The 17,529-nt window shown below is 44.0% G+C and overlaps 1 protein-coding gene across 3 annotated transcripts in view; it reads left to right on the top strand.

Annotated features, from left to right (window-relative positions):
- SDK1 (sidekick cell adhesion molecule 1) overlaps positions 1 to 17,529 on the top strand; it is a 409,863-nt gene that overhangs the window by 383,695 nt on the left and 8,639 nt on the right. For all 3 annotated transcript variants that reach the window (XM_086472872.1, XM_086472871.1, XM_086472870.1), the window contains 6 exons: positions 2 to 188; positions 1,019 to 1,156; positions 4,268 to 4,429; positions 5,641 to 5,766; positions 13,857 to 14,021; positions 16,638 to 16,775. In XM_086472872.1, the coding sequence (XP_086328998.1) occupies positions 2 to 188; positions 1,019 to 1,156; positions 4,268 to 4,429; positions 5,641 to 5,766; positions 13,857 to 14,021; positions 16,638 to 16,775 (916 nt within the window). The remainder of the gene's footprint in view (position 1; positions 189 to 1,018; positions 1,157 to 4,267; positions 4,430 to 5,640; positions 5,767 to 13,856; positions 14,022 to 16,637; positions 16,776 to 17,529) is intronic.

Below are 17,529 nucleotides of genomic sequence, written 5' to 3'. Positions count from 1 at the left end.
GATATATTACTGGGAGAGCGACATCCAAAATGACACAGAGAAAGTGAAGGTCCTTTTCCTCCCGGAGACAACTGTCAGGCTCAAAAACCTGACCAGCCACACGCGGTACATGGTCTGCATCTCCGCTTTCAACGCAGCCGGGGATGGTCCCAGGAGCAGACCCTCGCAGGGCAGGACACACCAGGCAGGTACGGGACCATTGCCTTGCCTCAAAGCACAGACTTGGTGATGACCAGCATGTAGCTGGGCAGTGGCTAAGCAAAATAGGTGAATGCAGGAGGGTACTGGTGTTTAGGTTTAGCTTTCGGATGGGTCATTACATAGTAATGGTCTTGGAGGGGAAAAAAGGGATCAAATAAGTGGGCCACGTAGGAAAGGGAGCAACACAGTGGAAACAAGAATAGACTGGCAGGACTAGTCCCTCCACAAACTGGTCCAGAAGGAAACTGTCTGTGGGTCTGTTTCTGGCCTCTGCTCTCGCATCTGAAAACCTGAAGGAACTCATCTCCGATGCCTGGGAATTGCCCAAACAGTCCCGTGAGAGAATTATTGTGCTTTTTATAGTTCTTCCTTTTTTTTTTTTTTTTTTTTTTTTTAATTTTTATTTTTATTTTAAAGCTGGATCAGCAGCCATCCAGTCAGACAGCTGTCTCTGTGCTGGATGTGAGCATGGTGGGAGCACGCCATCACAGGATGAAGGCAATGCCCTTGGTGGTGGCTATAAAGAAGTGTGCGCTTGGGCTGTGTGCCCATGTAGCACCCTTCTGAGAGTCTTTCCCTTCTGTGACCTATCTCCTTTCTTGCTTCTGAGGTTCAGATTTGCAGCTGAGTAGCTGCTTTTTTTAGGACAGGCTGGCTTTCTGATTGATTACAGGACATTTGGATACAATTGACAAATCCCATTCTCAGGTTGTTTTCTTTAGATTTAGGCTGGGCAAATAAACCAATGTTTTATAATATATACATATATCAGATTGAGTACTCCTACTGCAATTCAATCTATTTGTAATCCTTTCAGCACCCAGTGCTCCCAGCTTCTTGGCGTTCTCTGAAATCACTTGCACTACACTCAATGTGTCTTGGGGCGAGCCGACAGCAGCAAATGGAGTCCTGCAGGGTTATCGAGTAGTCTATGAGCCTTTGGCTCCCGTCCAGGGTAAGACAGACCTCCAATCGTACATATTCATGGGGAAATGACAGGAAAGGACTGTCGTATCTTTTATCTCTGCCCAATTTCCTACTTGCTCTCTGCCATTTTCCAAGAGAAGCCAGGTGGCAGAGGGTAAGTAAAACAATTCCACTTTTGCCAAAACTGTTCAGCAAACCATAATATTGTAGAATATAGCTTTTGTCAGTCCTCTCTCATTTTCTTTGCACAAACTATATTCTGTGTGATTTGAAAAGTCGTTTCACAGCCATCATTACCTGGTATGGGTGAAAGGGAAACTCAGTCTGAGAGTGCCTGATTGTCTTCCTGCATTGCACTTTGAAATTGCTGAGTAGGCTCCATCCCAGAATAGTCGTCAGACGCATTTGTGTTGCTCATCACATCGTGTGTCACTTCTGTTATCACAAAGATTGCCCGGGCATCAAATGTGCTAGTCATCACTGGTACCACTGCTGCTTTTGACAGGGGAAAATAACCGCGATAGAAATTTAGTTGTGTCTGTTTACATGGAGTTTTCAAGCAGCATTTTTAACCCAGCACTAGGTTTAAGCGAGACCACAACAATGTGGTGGCCACAAATATTTCATTAATTTGACAGAACAGTGACAGAGCAGGATTTGGCAATTTCTCTGAAAACAAATGTGAACTCATTCCAAAGGTGAATTAGAAAAGATTACCAAGTTTGTGGATGGTCTTATTAATATTTTTATATTCCTGGTAGATTGCCAATAGTTCAATAGGATGTCCAACTTTGGCAGTGTGACAGCAGGAAGAGTAATTTCAGCCATTGCCAATCCATTTTAAACTCTTTTCCGAAGAAATAAGGATATCAATCACTGGTATTTGCTTCTTCTGTAAGGAATAAAGATCTATATTGTCTGAATATCCATGTCTCATGCACAGAGAAAGTTATATTCAGGGATGAAAACAGAAGAATAAAAAGCAGTTTCAGCCTTTACAGCTGGCAGGTCTGAGCACAAAGACCTAATGCAGAAAGCATTTCTGATTCTGATCAAGAAATGTGCACAGGGTATGCAGGAGGTTTGGGCTCTTTGGGCATTTCCTGCCTTTTATTCATTCCTACACAATGTTTAAGAATACATTTTTTCCCCTGAAAATATGGAAGTGTCAGATCATGTTTTCTCTGCATGCATTTGACTTAACATCCTCAGAATCTTTGTTTTCTTTTCTTGTCTTTCCCACCTCTGCCTGTGCCATCTCTGACTCCAGTTTGTCTCTCCTTCCCCTGTAGAAGGTTTCTAGTGCGAGCAGGGAGGTTATGGAGGGCTTTTCCTCAGATTCTAAATTTTTGCCTAAATTTATTGTCCAGTTTCTACCCATTTGCACTTGTGCCAACATTTTTCTTTCAGCAAACGTATTTATTCTCCCACCATGGTAAGTAATCCCTCCCTCGATGCCATCATTTTCCTTCAATAGAAAAGCCGTGCTCCTTCATTTAGAGAGCAAGGTAAAGCCAAACTCATTTGGAGGTGGAGCACATAATGGTGCTGAATGCAGGCAGCAAAGCTTGTGGGGCCGGCAGCTGCCAGACCCCATGAATCCGGAGGGTCCTTCCAGTCCCAGGTGTCTCGTTCCTCCGTGCCAGCACTACAAGGCAACAACACGTATGGATCAGACCTCCTGGAGCTTTTTTCCTGCATCTTTTCACTTTACACCCATTTGTGATTTTTGGCTGAGCATCCTTGCCATTGTGACACCTCCTGCCTTCCCACTCACAAGCCACCACGTAAAACCTGTGCATTTCTAACAGCAACCTGTTCTTTAGCACAGTCTTCTCCCTGTTTGACCTTTTATTGTTTAAGCTTTACAGTGTTACGTTTTACACAATAATAGACAACAAAATTGCCCTGGAGCCTTTTTTAACAGGTTTTTTTTTTTTTTTGGAACATAACTTCAAAATGACAAATGCTTCCTGATTTGTCTCAGAGAAATGAAATAGAACACCTGGGGAAGGAGGGAGCACTTTTACTGCTTCCTCGTTAACCAAGGAAAGATTCCCTGAGTTATAAATTGTATCTGGGAGAAAACTTTGAGCAGAAATCGCTTGGACATTATTCTTTATATAACTGATAAAAAACGAAAGCCTCATCTTGATTTGCATAAAATAAGCATCTGGATTGAAAAACATCTTCCTTCTGCATTTTTCTGGAAAGATAAACTAGCAAGCAGCCTTCTCTAGTGGGAAAAATGTTCTCCCGCTTCCTATCTTCTTGGTTTAAAATGTGTTATGTACATCTACAGAACCAGAAAAATGCCAAAAGGACTCTGCAAGTTCGAACTTTCTGTTCTGTCGAATATTTTATAAATCAAATTCTTTCCATCTACTTACTTTTAGAGAACTTCAGTGAAAACTAGATTTTTTGTTTTCAAAGCACTCGTTGCCACTCTGCCCTTTATGCAGCATTGAGAACCTAAACATGAAACTAGCTATGAACCTTGATGAAGGAAACAGCATTGATTTTAATGCATCTGTGTAAGAAAAATTCCTTAGAGAGTGAGAAGAATGAAACACAAGTCATGACTGCGGCCTTGTCCAAGCTAATAGTGCTTTGATTGCATCCCCTATTTCAGTGTCATTTATACCCACAAGTTACCTGTGAGATATACCTCCTTCACTCTGCATTCACTTGGTAATGGTGGAAATGACAGGACGAGATGAAAGGAAAGAACCTGGCCCTTGTTTCTTCCTCCAGGTAATGTTGCAGGTTACTTGGCAAAGAAGCAGTGGAGAAATGCTTGCTTAGGAAGCAATCTGCAACAGGCAGTCCTCTTCGTTTACCTCCTCCTTTCTTCCCAGAGTAATTAGTGAAGTTGCATGTAGTCTCTTGGTGATTTCCCAGTTGTGTTGTAAGGTTTTTTTCGTGTCAGTACCCACTTATCAAGCTTAAACTCTAATTATACTTATCAGTGCTGAAAATTGGCTATTATCACTACTTAAACTCCTGCTAATTGTAAGAAATACTTTCTTAGCAAACTGTTAGATAATCTTACTTACATCTAGATGTAATAAGCTCCACTTGATTTCTTTTTTTTGCGTTGCAACCTTCTCTTATTTTTTCATCTGCGTGGCTGTTCCAGGGGTGAGTAAGGTGGTGACCGTGGACATTAAAGGGAACTGGCAACGCTGGTTGAAGGTCCGAGATCTCACCAAGGGCATGACCTATTTATTCAGAGTGCAAGCCCGAACTATCGCCTATGGACCTGAGCTGCAAGCCAACGTCACAGCTGGGCCAGCAGAAGGTAAGTGGAACCATAAAAGCATGTCGCAAGCCAGATCAGTTACAGAAACATGGTCCAACAGCAGGGAATAGTACACTCAGGGCTTCACATGATTTTCCAAGCCAAGGAGGAGTTGAGTCACAGCAGCTCAGGACATGATTCAGTGGGTTTTGCAACTGCCCACGGAAAGCATGTTTTCTTTTTTCCCAAAATCCAGAAGTCTGATATGAATAAACAAAACAGTGTGAATAAATCATAACACAAATGGGCTAGCCAGGGATTTCAAAGCTGCAGCCTGACAGCACGGTGCATAATTCTGACTGTACTGCTATGCAGTGGAGTCAGAACTGGAATAACTGCTGAAACCAGCAGAGGTTACTGGATGTAAAGCCAGAAGGAATTTACAATTATTCTCTCCTGACACTTTGGCTTATGCAGAGGGAGAGGTCTGTGAATTTCCTGGTATGTCAAGAGGAGCTACAAGCTGAACAGCACCAGCTTGGTTCCATGTGTGTACCCAAAGCGTTTGTTTTCTTATTTGATCAGCAATTTTGATAAACAGATAATCTAACAAGGTAAATGCCCTCCAGTGATAGAAGCCTGCCCAGTAAATCACAGAACATCAATGCAATGGTCACATTTCTGATTCTTGCATCTCTTCTAGCTCAGGGAAATATTTGCTCCCTTCATCAGAGCCGCGTCTGGCAATTCCACCCTTCTGGGTGCCAGCAAGCTTTCGTTTCATCACGGTACCCTCTGTAGCCATTATCTGGGACAGCAGCGCTGTGGATCCTAACTCTCATGCCTCCCCACAGCCGCTATAAAGCAGGAATTCTCTCTAACATGGCTGTGGCATCTTCCCAAGTGAATGGGCAGGCAGCTGTTCCCATGAACCTCTCCCTGAAACTCAGAGGCTGGTTTCCCCTCTGAAGTCAGAAATAGCAGTGGCAATGTGCAAACGCTGCAGATACGCTAGTGGTTAAAATGAGAATAGTTTTTCTCTTTCCTTCTTAGTGCAGGTACCTGTAAAACCCAGCCATTGGTATGTAACTGCTGGCACTAGAACTAGTGAAAAATTTAGGTCAGTAGCCCATTGAGCTCTGGTTTACATTGCCAATATGTTGACCAATACTTCTGGACAATTTTTTCCCCTGTATCAGTAGAAGAAATGAAGAATCCTGCTGTCTGGCTGTGATACCACCACCATTTGCTATTCTTGTCTCATCCTTCAGGGTCTCCCGGCTCCCCTCAGGAAATTCTGGTGACAAAATCTGCTTCTGGGCTGACGCTACAATGGACTGAGGGAGATTCAGGAGAAAAACCCACAACTGGCTACATTATAGAGGCACGACCCTCAGGTAAGCCGTGGGAAACAAGAAAGCTCGATGCCATGAGTTCCCTTCCTTCAGCCCAGGCTGAAAGCCATCCCACAGTGGAGAGGTTGTTTGTCATTCCAGTAAGGTAATGGGATTTTGTGAGAGAATGCTATTACCAGCCAGTATTAAACCATTGCTGTTTTATAATGTGATTTAGCAGATTTTCTCCTGTTTAGGAATAGTCACAGAAAATTACCCTGAGTGCTCTGGCTTTCGCTGTGCTACATCACTGGTAAATCATCCAACTGATGAGCTAATACAGTTAATAATTAAAACTCATTTAAATGCTTACAGCATCTTTCACGCACAAGGACTAATAAGTACTTGCAACCTGTATTTTGAGGACCACAGATAGAAATCTGTCCTCTTCTGCAGCAGAACACAGCAGCTAATTACTGTTTTACTGTTAATAATAGGGCCAGGACTTTAGTACCACGTACACATCGCTTTCCCCGTTTATTCTGCAGGGAGGGCAGTAGCGAGGGAAAAGGAATCCCCTTATCACCAACTTTTCTTGGGGCTTTCCCAGAGCTCCTTTGCTCGTGGGATTTGCATCTCACTGAGGCTGCTCTCTGCTTTTTCTAGAATATTTCTTCAGTTGGACAAGGTCATTTTGAAAGTAGGCATATGCTCCAGCCTGTTCGCCGCCTCTCCCAGCTTGGTACCCCTCGCAAATTCAATAAGCACACGCTTTCTGGTAACCAAGTCATTAAGAAAAACCAGTGAATGCTGCCAGATCCCTGTGTAATCTCACTTGATAATTTCCCTCTACTCTGACCGTGGATGTTGATAACCATTTGCCGAGTAGAGTTTTCCAGCCAGTGATGCATCTACCAGATACTTGTTTCACGTAGGCTGTGTTTGAATGTCACGATGTCAAAGCTTTGCTGGAGTCAGGATAGATGATGTCTGCTCTTTCTCCTCTATTGACAAGGTCTGCTACCCTGTCACAGAAGGAAATTAGACATGATTTATACTTGACATATCCATGTTGGCTGCTTGTTCTTTCCTTTTTTTACTTCTAGGTGCTTGCACATTCCTTGATTATATATTGATTAAGTGAATGCTTATCTGTTTGATTATATAAAGGATCCTGTTTCTTATATGTGTCTTGAATGTAAGGTTGCATTTAAAACCAGTTATTTTAATCATGTTTAACCCGACCAGTAACAAAATTATTGCCTGCATTTCTGTGGTCATCACTGAAGATGCATATTTCCATACCTGCATCTGATAGAATTTGCTCTGTAGCGAGGCTCTGCCGTGACCCTAAAATTTCTTCCTTATTTCTGTCATTTAACTTGACAATTGTTTTCAAAAAAAAAAAAAAAAGTCAAAGAAAATTAATACCTTCTCAAAGTACTGGACTTTCCCAGAGCGATCAAGGGATTTTTTAATTAGAGGCATGACACTGCCATGCTTCTATTTCCCTTACATCAGCTTATTGATTTCTGCCCTTATTTCTTCATAGGTAGAAAATACTCTGTCTTATTTGAACAGCATCGTTTAGATAGCAAGTTAAATCAAACCTATTAATTGAAGTTCATTTACTGGCTTACATTTCCCTGAACAGAGTTTTTGAGTAACAGTATTTTAGAGGAAAACCTGTAGCCCAAGCTGCAAGCTGGAAATTCAATTCATGTGAGTGGTGACATTGCAGACTTGTCCAATGTTCCTGGGCCTGTCTCACCATTGGATGTGAACAAACATTTTACAGTTCATGCCCAAAGATGTAGGATTTGTGGCCCACTCACTTTGAGTAGGAAGAAAATAGTCCCTCCAAGGCAGGTCTGAGCTGCATTAACCCTGGGTCACTTCTGCTGGCCTTGCTCCACTGATCCTGGAAACATACAGAAGAGACCTTATTCTCCTGCTCTTGCAACCTGACTGTTGAGGCATTTAATTCCTCTTCAGATTATTTTAATCCTATTCATGCTGCTGTAGCAAACGAACTAGGCATTGGTATGCTGGATTCCCATCCTTCGTTCTGGTTGCAGCTGCAGGAAGCGTGAAATGTGATCCAGGAGAGGAGACAGACTAATTGGGACGTTTGCTTATTTCACCCAAGTGTCAGCTTCCTTTCTGTGCTGCTTTTCTTCCTCATCTCTGCACAGAGGAGTTTGAAATCTGAATTACAAGCTTAACAAAAACAGGGAACTAATTACTCCTGTCAGAGCTGGTCATCCAGAGCAGCTTCTGTTTTAATATCATTCTAAGAATTTGCTTCTGCACGTTGACTTATACAGGTAGCAGATCACGGATTGGAGCAACCTTTGTTTTTAAGGAGTTGTTGTCCAAGAGAAGAGCAGTTGACTTGTGCCCTTCACGTAAAATCAAGGAAGGAAAAGACATTCATCCTTCTGAGATCAGAAAAGGGGCATTGAACAGACAGATGAAAAGCTTTAGCTTGTTGCCAATATTTAAATGCAATACCACTACCTTAGTGTTTCACATCTCAAGTGTCATCTATTATAGGCCTCATTACCCCAAACGTTAAATGCTGTATCATCTCATTTTCCCTGCTGTAGCTCCCTGCCAAGACTCTTCCATCAGAGTAGGAGGGTGGCTTTCTGTCAGAAATGGCAAACCCTACCCCCTTTTGTCACTTCCCTTTGAATTTTTCGGCACCCTGCTGTGTCTCCCAGGGCTCCAGCTGCCCTGCTGGGTTTAGCAATGGTGGCAGCAGGCGGCTGAGATTGTTCATTTGATCTCCGTGTTTCTCTCCCGGATTTATGGAAGGTGACCAGGCTGACTACCTCCTCTGCATCTTGAATATACTCAGACATGGGGACAGAGCAGGCAAACCAATATTTTTTTCAGAGTGATCTGTGCTAGAGGAAGACATTACAGAAACAGAAGACTTTTTCTTTTCCTTCAACTTCTCTGTCCCTGGAGAAATGGATTCCAGTTTAGCTCCTTGTGCATTACAAGAAATGCAATTAGGCAGCCTCTGTCACTGCCGTTGTAAGCGCTCCCTAGACATCAACTAGGCTGGCTGAGGAACGGGTAATAGATCGTGTCCTCAGTTTTTACGCACAGGGGAAAAGGCAGAAATGGCACAATGATGTTAAGGTTCCCCGTGCTGCTGCAGGGAGTGGAGAAACTGGTTTTGCCCCTCTTTTCCCAACCCCATGCCACATCCAAGGCTCCTCTCTCTGTAGCGTGCTTTAATGGCAGGCACATGGCCCGTAAAGTACCAAACAGTCTCACGCAGACTTGCCTTCCCAATTATCCCCTATCCACACAGGAGGTGTTCCTGTGTAACGCCCTAGGGATCTGCGCGGCCAGCAGCGCACGTGGATACATAACTCCCAGCATGAGACCTCCGTGCATTATGGGCCTGCTGCAGCCATCTTCAGCTGCAGGGCGGCCGTGCAGGTGTTCAGTCCACCTGCTTCACGGATTGTGTCACCTCAGGAAAAGTCTCCGATCCAGGTCAAGCCAATAGAGATTTCCTCTTCTGCTTCCTCTCCCCATCATGCATTTTGGATTTTGCTTGTTTGCTTTCCCAAGCAGGGGACAACCTAAGCCGAGTGGGAGACAATTGCATCTTAACATCTTTCCAAGAATAATATTTCTAGCACTCTGGCTGGCATGAGCAGCCTGGTTAAACTCAGATCAGCCACAAATCATGAGCTTAGGTTATAGACAAGTCAGCAAAGTGTTTTCTTTTGCTCCCCAGATGATCGGTTTCACGAAGGCAGCAGACGTTTTGGGTAAGAACCTGTCTGCTTGGTGTGGGGATTTTCCTTCCCAGAAATGCACGTTTTTGCTTCCCACACCCTGAAGGCAGATCTCACTTTAGTTTCCTTTCTGGTGTCTTGAGTAATGTTTTTATGTTTTCTTCCATTTCTATTTATTTTTAAACAAATGAGGGACTGCAGTGTCAAACATGGACACAAACCAGCAGAAGTCAGCAAATTCAAAGTGAAGGGTGCAGCTGCATTGCCGGCATCTGCCATGGGGCCTTTGGTTCGCTTCTGCTCACGAACGACATGTCGAGGCTGACAGTTTGTCAGCCTTCACTTCCCATTCTTGTCCTTCCACTAGTTTGCATGATAATCCAGCCCTTTGCCTCTGACAAATACATCCCCACTTTAATTCTGTCCTCTGTAGGAGGAACACTACTTGCATTCAGCCAGTCCTTAACTCTCGGCGGCCTTCTCCCCTCATAAACCTCCTAATGTGTAATTAGGAGAAAGTTTTACAGCACGGCTCTCCTCTTACTCCAAGAGGGGAAGGCTGGTGTTTAAGACCCAAATAACTGACAGCTTTCCATCTCCCCAGCTGCAACACAGCAGTTGTTCGTTAGTAGCCTGAGTTAGCAGAGCCGGGAGCCTTCATTACTGACTGACAGTTTTATTCAGCATGGAGACCCCGATTAATTGTCTGTGAAGCCAGGCTGGCCTGTGGGTGCTGTGTATGGCTGTAGCCTTCAGTCCTCGCCGACACAGGATGGCCAGGAGGGTGGCTGGCGTGGGCTGGACATCGTGTTAGGTCAGAGGTGATTCTGCCTTCTCCTGTCATTCAGATCTTCTCCCCATGCCCGTGCCTCACTCCCAAATTGGATGGAGAAGGCAAGGGTGGGGGATAAAGATCAAATCTCACCTCAGCAGGAAACAAGGCTAGTGCAGGGTCTGGTGAAGCGTTTATAGGAACAGGAAGCAAAGAAAAATTGATTTTTTTTTTTTTTGAGAAGCTCTCCCTTTTCCATCAGACATTTAAGCCTTTTTTTAAGAAGCCAAGTGCCCAGTGAAAGGCATTATGAAATGAAGAAGGGGACAGCTGTTATTGAAGGAAAAGCATTTGCGAGCAGTAGACATGTATCCCTGCTGCCAGCTGTGCTGCCTCTCTCAGGCGTCAACCGGGAGCAGGCTGGGGCTGGCTGAGCCTTGCATCTCTTTGCAGGGGTCCGGTGTTGCAAAATTTGCTTTTCTCGGCAGTCTCTATGAGTTAAAACCCAGTTGATATCCCAACCATGGCGTGTGCATCTTTCCTCCCTAAACTGGGTGGAAAATACTGTGTACAGTGCACTAATGATTTTCTACTGAACTTAAAGGCCAATCTTTGCTATCACAGGTGACCCTCTAATGAATTCTCTTTCAGCTGAACTTCTAACATTTAGAGCAAACCTAGTTTTGAGGGATGGGGAAAGAGAGGCAGTGAATGAATTCACAAGTGTGTGTTCAATATTTAATCTCAAACCTCACCACTGAAATAAAATGCTTTTTTAGTTTAGGTGTATCTGATTGTGATTTCTGTCTACAAAGAGGGGCCTGAATATCCCAGATGGAGAGAAGATAAATTAATTGAGACTCTGGAATTAAAAACCTTGTGGCCAGGGCTTGGGAAGCCACAGACTATACTGTGCACAGCATTCACTTAGAGTAGGCAGCGGGGCAGACGTAAGGATGTCCCCTTTTCCAGGCTGCCACTCTGCAGATTTCTGACCAGTGTAGCTGCCTCAACACCACATTGGGTCCCATCTTGGCCAAGCCCTGTTTCCTACCCCAGAAAAATGGCTTGGGCAAAGATTCTTTCAGTTAATCAAAGGGGGATGGGTCGGAGAAGATATGACCACCAGCCAGAGCATCGCTGAGTCCCTGTGAGACAGGAATCCCTCTGAAGGAACATCCACCAGTAGCCTTTGCTGCCCCACACCATCACCACCATAGCCAAGGGGACAGAGATGTGGAAATGCAACGCTGACTTCTCAAGGGTAGTTCTCCCAACTTACTGCAAGCTTTACAGAGTGGTTAAATTTACACTTCTTGGTCTGTTGGCTATTCTGCACTGTGCACCCTGATAGGTTTGAGAAAATGAGTGAGAAGGTGCATGTGTGCACAGTTGTGTTTGTTGCAATGAGTGTTGAACATTCATTTTTATTGTTGCCTTTTCTTTCCCCGTTTAAGTGGCTTTCAATGCAAACAAATTGCTTTTCAGACAATTCACAATGGGCTCAAATTCTCTTATTGCTGTTTACAAATGTGTTTATGAAAGCTCAGGCAATTCTAGCAATTATGGCAATATTTTATAGTCTGAGATGTATCTTCCTAGTATTGGTGGTTGCAACAATCTAACTTTGAAAATGCATCCCTCACTCCACCCTCTTCAGAGAAACTAAATCCCAAGCTCCCTTTTTATTACCTTGGAAGTTCACATGGTAGAAATACTCTAGCTTTCTATTGCCCTGTAAAAGGGAAGTCAATATTTTATCTCTTGTTTTATAGCCATTATAATACCCAACTAATACATAACAATGGTATATTATGATTCTTCATTATACTCTGATCATGCTGGTGAATAATGTATCGGTCTGAATCTTAAGCATGACAGAAAAATTACCTATTTTTATTGTTCTTTGGTATTTCTCAAATGTAGCTGGAACAATAACATTTCAGCCTGCTTTTTGCATCCACTGAGACTGCCAATCCTCATGATCAGAAAAGATGTAGTTTGGGGGTTGTTAGTCATTGTGTGTGTTGCTAGATGTGCAGCACAGTACAAATTACTGAGCCAATATTTACTGATGCCAAAGTGAAAACATTCACATGGAAATGCACCTGCAGTGTTAATCAATCCATCTTTGCTGCTATTCCCTGCTGCACAGAAGCAGGCTAAGGGCCAAATTTTGCTCCAGCACCAGCAATTTTGCACCAGCACAATTCTGGAATCGCTGTGGTGACTCCAATTAGTTTACACTCAGGTAAATGCAAAGCAAATGAGAACAGATTCCTGCCTTACATTGCAGCAGCAGAACAAGTCACTGAGGGTAGTGCTGCTGGCTCCTGCTTTATTGTTACCTTGATAACACCTCAAGCTACAGAAGTCACGCTGATGTTCAAATCTCACAGCGCGGAGGACTTTCTTTCAAAGCAGGCAGCTCCTGCGCTGGAGTCACATCTATGCAGAGGTTATCATCATATTCCCATTGCTGTGGGACATGCAGAGAAAAATAGACAGCGCTCAAACAGCTTTGATAACTGAAAGTAAAAGCCCAATGGGATGCCTGTGAGGTCAGATCTATAAGAGCTGTGCTGGCTCAGGCTAGCTGAGAATTTGGCCCCATGCATAGACAGTAACTCCATTTTGTCAGTGGAAGTGCTGGGCACCAATTGTTACTGAAATGCAGTTCGGTTAGATTAATGTTTGATTCCTGCATTCAAAATTATTGACTGACATTTTTAATTATAGTTGGGTTTCTTCTTACTGGTAACAGCATCCATCTTGTTGAAAGTTCTTTCCATTGTAATCAGGAGAATATAAGATTACGGGTATGGATCAGGGACCAGAACGGTGACTGGTCACGATTGCGCATCAGGATCAATGTCAGTATGGCTGTTGAAGCCGAGATCACCTTACTGAAGCACTCTCATCGGAATGGCATTGTGTTTCTAGCAGCTTTGAGAGGTTCATAATATAAACAAAAACTCGTTCCTGCTTAAAAATGCATGGCACCGAAGTGCAGCGCCGGCTGTCTCGCTCTGCGGGCTGTGCCGCGCTGCAGGCCAGCACGTGCGAAGGACACATCACTATGGATGTTGCGAAGCAGGCGGCACTCCAGTGACGCCAGACCACCGGGCACCAGTTCATGCAAGGCCACGGTACTCCCCACTAAGACCCAAATCTCACGGGAGCCTGGAGGTCAGCTTTGCAGTGTGGAAAGCAGGCAGACCCTGTGCGGTCAGGACTCATTAGCGTAGCGGGTCGCTTTGGGTTTACTTGCTCTGTGGAATAACGGGCGTGCGGGTGCGGTGACCTCACCTGGTCAGGAGGGACCCAGATGGCTGGCAGCTGCTCTGGCCAGCTCAGGTCACTGTGGGGGCTGCTGCAGGTTTTAGAGGAGACCTCTTCCATCTGGGCTATTATCAGACCCCATCATGACTAAATGCCTTTACAGATGGGGTCTTGCAGGGCGTTCTGACATTTGTGTGTATCACTGAGCCGCCTTCAGGTAAGCATGTCCGCCGCCTGTGGTTGAAACACACAATTAATGACAGATTTTTTCAATGAGCAGAAGGAAGTGTCAAGTCGCACAGTTCATGCCATTTCTCTCCTTGCTGCTTTGCTAGATGAAGGACTGTGGGATATGTTTGTGAAGGACATCCCTCGCAGTGCTACCTCCTACACAGTCGGCCTGGACAAACTCAAACAGGGTGTGACCTATGAATTTCGGGTGGTGGCTGTCAATGAATTTGGCTATGGAGAACCAAGTGTTCCGTCTGTGGCAGTATCAGGTAATCATGGATTTTTTTTTAATATCTTTTCCAATGGAATTTCCAATGGGGATGGGAGCAGAGGAAAAAAAAAAAACAACAACCCAGATTCTCTGGTTGCAACAAATAATCAAGGCAGCTTATTTTCACTTGCTTTAGGACAAAAACAGGGTAACATAGTGGTGAATCAAGGCTTGTTCTTACAGTGTGCTTTACTCTCAAGAGGAAAAATGTGTGCGCCATTTTTAAGTTTGACAAAGAACCTTCTCAGGAATTTCATGAGTGTTTATATATAAGATCTCTTGCCCTAAGACTAATTTACACAGTCTACAATGTGTTTGCTTTCTCTCCTTTCCTAATCTGTTGTTTTGTTTGCTCTGCTTCCTTCTTTTTTTTTTTTTTTTTTTTTTTTTTTTTCCCACAGGGTTCTCTGATAAACATTTTCTGTGTTATTTTGTATTTAGCTCTCAAAAATATAGAAGTGTAGCTTCACAAAATTTTTCCTGATATCCTCAGCACTGGCAGTTCCAGTACAGTGTGATATTTCCAGTCCCCCTTCATCAGAACCACTTGTTGCTCCTGGGCTCTTGCCACCCTCCCTGCTCTCTCATGCTTGATCCCAGTGAACAGGCTTATGGCCTAAACATGCTTCCAAAACCCCTTTGAGTAGCCTGGCACTCTGGTTTTCTGAAGGAACTTCAATACCTCAAAAAGCAAATTCCACTCGTCTTGCCAGGACTGGGCAGCTCGAGTTCAATGGCCTGTTGTGAAGTGGGAGAGCTTGCCCTCGTGAAAGCTCTGCTCAGGTCTCCTCTGACCTTGCAGACAGCTGTACTCCAGGTTGCTTTTGAGCAATAGGTTTCATCCTTGCTGTGTCAGCAAAGACAGACAAGAGGAATAAAAGAACCTGATAAAGCGGCTTTGTGATTCAAAATTGTGGAGAGTCCTGAGAACCTGGCAATGCTCCAGTATCTGGAGTGGCTTTTATCTCTTTGCTCCTCCAGTGAAAAGCATAAACACCATTCAACTGTTACCCAGCAGGCAAGTAGTAAATGCCGCTATCGCCATTGCGGCTGCGTTTGTCCTTACACAATTAACCACTTAGCCCGTGAGAGCTGTCTATGGATTTCAGTGTGAGTGCTACCCTCGCTTTTCTCCTTCAGGACAAGGGCATAGACAACCCACTTCAAACACCAAGAGTCAGTGTTTTTCCTATCTGTGGTTTCACAGAGGCTATAACACAATGTAAAGGGTCAGTAATCATGTCAGTCTTTCCTTTCCTGGAAGATCTTATTCCTCTGAAGCTGGGCATGCATCTCCTTGTGATGCTTTTTATAAATAAACTGCTTGTTTGTGAGTTCTCCACTTGAACAGAACTATTTAATTCACCTCCTTTTGATGCTTCAGTGTTCATCTCAAATTGCTGCATGAAAGTAAGAGGTTTCCGTTGAGATTCACAGTCATAAAAGTATAAAGCATTTTAGGCCGGCCACTTCAGCTAGCACAGGGAGGTATAAATTGCACTGAATCTGCTCAGCCCAGCATGGCTTATGCAGTTTGCCTTTAGGACTTTATTGGCCTGGTCTGGCCTCCTAGCAAAGAAAGGTTGTGTCTGCTTTTCACTGCTGCAGAATACCCAGTGATCTGGAACAAATTTGAGCTCATATCATCAGGCTTACAGCAGACTTGTGTTTAGATCCAGGGCTCAGGACAGTCGCGAAAAGAGAGTGCCTGGGTTCAGTGATAGTGAAGGGCTGAAGTTGGTCTCCTGGCATCGCCCATTCCTACCAGGTGTTCTTCTACCTGATAGACTACAGGGAAGTTACAGACAGCTGCTGGCTCGTGCTCCAGAGGCAGCATTTTTCACAAAGCTGAGGGATGATAACAAAGAGAATATCACCGCAAGAAAATAGCAATACTTATTACTTTAAACCAAGACTGGCAAGATAACTCCAGAAAGGGGAAGTTAGTATCATTTTTGCGTCTCCAATTGAGGTCAAATGGGGTGAAATGACTGGAGATCGCATAAAATCTAGGCAACTGAATTGATACCCATGTACTGCACATCAAACTTGGCTAAGCTCATGGAGAAATGGTATAGGTTAGCAATGAATGTTGGAAGCTGGAGTTAATGGAGGTACTGAAAGACACTGAACCAAATGTACTTTGTTCCATGGCACTACCTGTAGTTTTCAAAGAGCCACTGAGCAGCATTTTGGTAAGGCAAGCCTCTTAAAAAGTGGAATAATCGTGGGTTGTGACAGATATATTAGTGGCTCCTTTGACCCAGAGAGTACTAAGGATGCAGCAGTGGTCCAGAAATGTAGATGTGTGGAGCTCTGGGAAGAAACCTCCTTCTCTTCACTGGATGATAACTTCTTCTTAGCTAAGGGATCCTGGAGCGCTGCTCTGAGAGTGTTAAAGATGCTTGCAGAGATCTTGGAGCTGTGATATGCTCCTCTTTGCCATCTTAGAAGTGTCTGCAAGCCCCTTGAAAGTCCACCTGCAGAGCGGACTATGCTACCTCCTTTGAACACCTCTCTCTTCTGAATATGATTATAGATCCATTGTTCAGTGTGGGGAAGAAAAAATTTTGAAGGAGCATGAAGAGGAATTATTTGTTTTTCTGTATTTCAGCACAAACAGAAGCCCCTTTCTATGAGGAGTGGTGGTTTCTGCTGGTGATGGCTCTCTCAAGTCTGATCCTCATCCTCCTGGTGGTGTTTGCATTGGTCCTGCATGGCCAGAGCAAGAAGTACAAGAACTGCAGCACAGGTAAGACATCAGCTCCGTGCTGTGCACACACTCTCCAGAGCTGTGGGAGTTAGAAATGTCTTCCCTTTCAATCCCTGGTTTCATCAGCGTGGACTCTCTTTATAGGTATTCTGTTTGGCAGAAGACTCAGATCTTTTTGCTGTCTGGTTTGGTAGAAATGGCTTTTGCCCGTATCCATACTGGGCAAAGACTGCCTGATCTTATCAGGTTTTGGATGCTAACCAGCCATGGGCTTGGGCAGGACAGCATATGGAAGTCCCAGGGACTGTAGCAAAAGCCAAGGAGTCTGGGTCAAATGCTTGGCAGAAGACCACAAAAAAGGAATGAGCTGAGACTTCGTTTAGCTTTGTCATCATTCCCTGACAGATGGGAAGAAGGAGAAAGATTCTGCTTTTCCACGGCTGTGCCCAATGCAATATTCTAGATCTGTATGTATGAGGGCCATACCGCTACTTCTTTATATTAAATAGAGTGCTCTGCATCTCACATTCATTCCCTAAGCCAAGCTGCAGTTGCTGGGCTGGAGGCCAAGCAGCTAGGAGGTGTCTTGGTAATCCAGACCTGTTAGAATTTAGCACATACTGAGCATCAAGCTTTGAATTTTCCTTTAGTTACAATTTTTACCAATGTCCTTTCTGAAAGGAAAAGGAGCTGCCTGCTCTATAACTATGAATGTTAAAATAATCCCCTTTCAAAACACCTAGTTCTTCAGCTCTGAATATTGTTTTTACCTTTTCTTCTCCTTACATGATAA

This window comes from Leptosomus discolor, chromosome 14, assembly GCF_034619465.1.
Source record: "Leptosomus discolor isolate bLepDis1 chromosome 14, bLepDis1.hap2, whole genome shotgun sequence".
Taxonomy (NCBI): domain Eukaryota; kingdom Metazoa; phylum Chordata; class Aves; order Leptosomiformes; family Leptosomidae; genus Leptosomus; species Leptosomus discolor.
The sequence above is the reverse complement of the archived record's forward strand: the minus strand, read 5'-3'. Positions and strand labels throughout refer to the sequence as shown.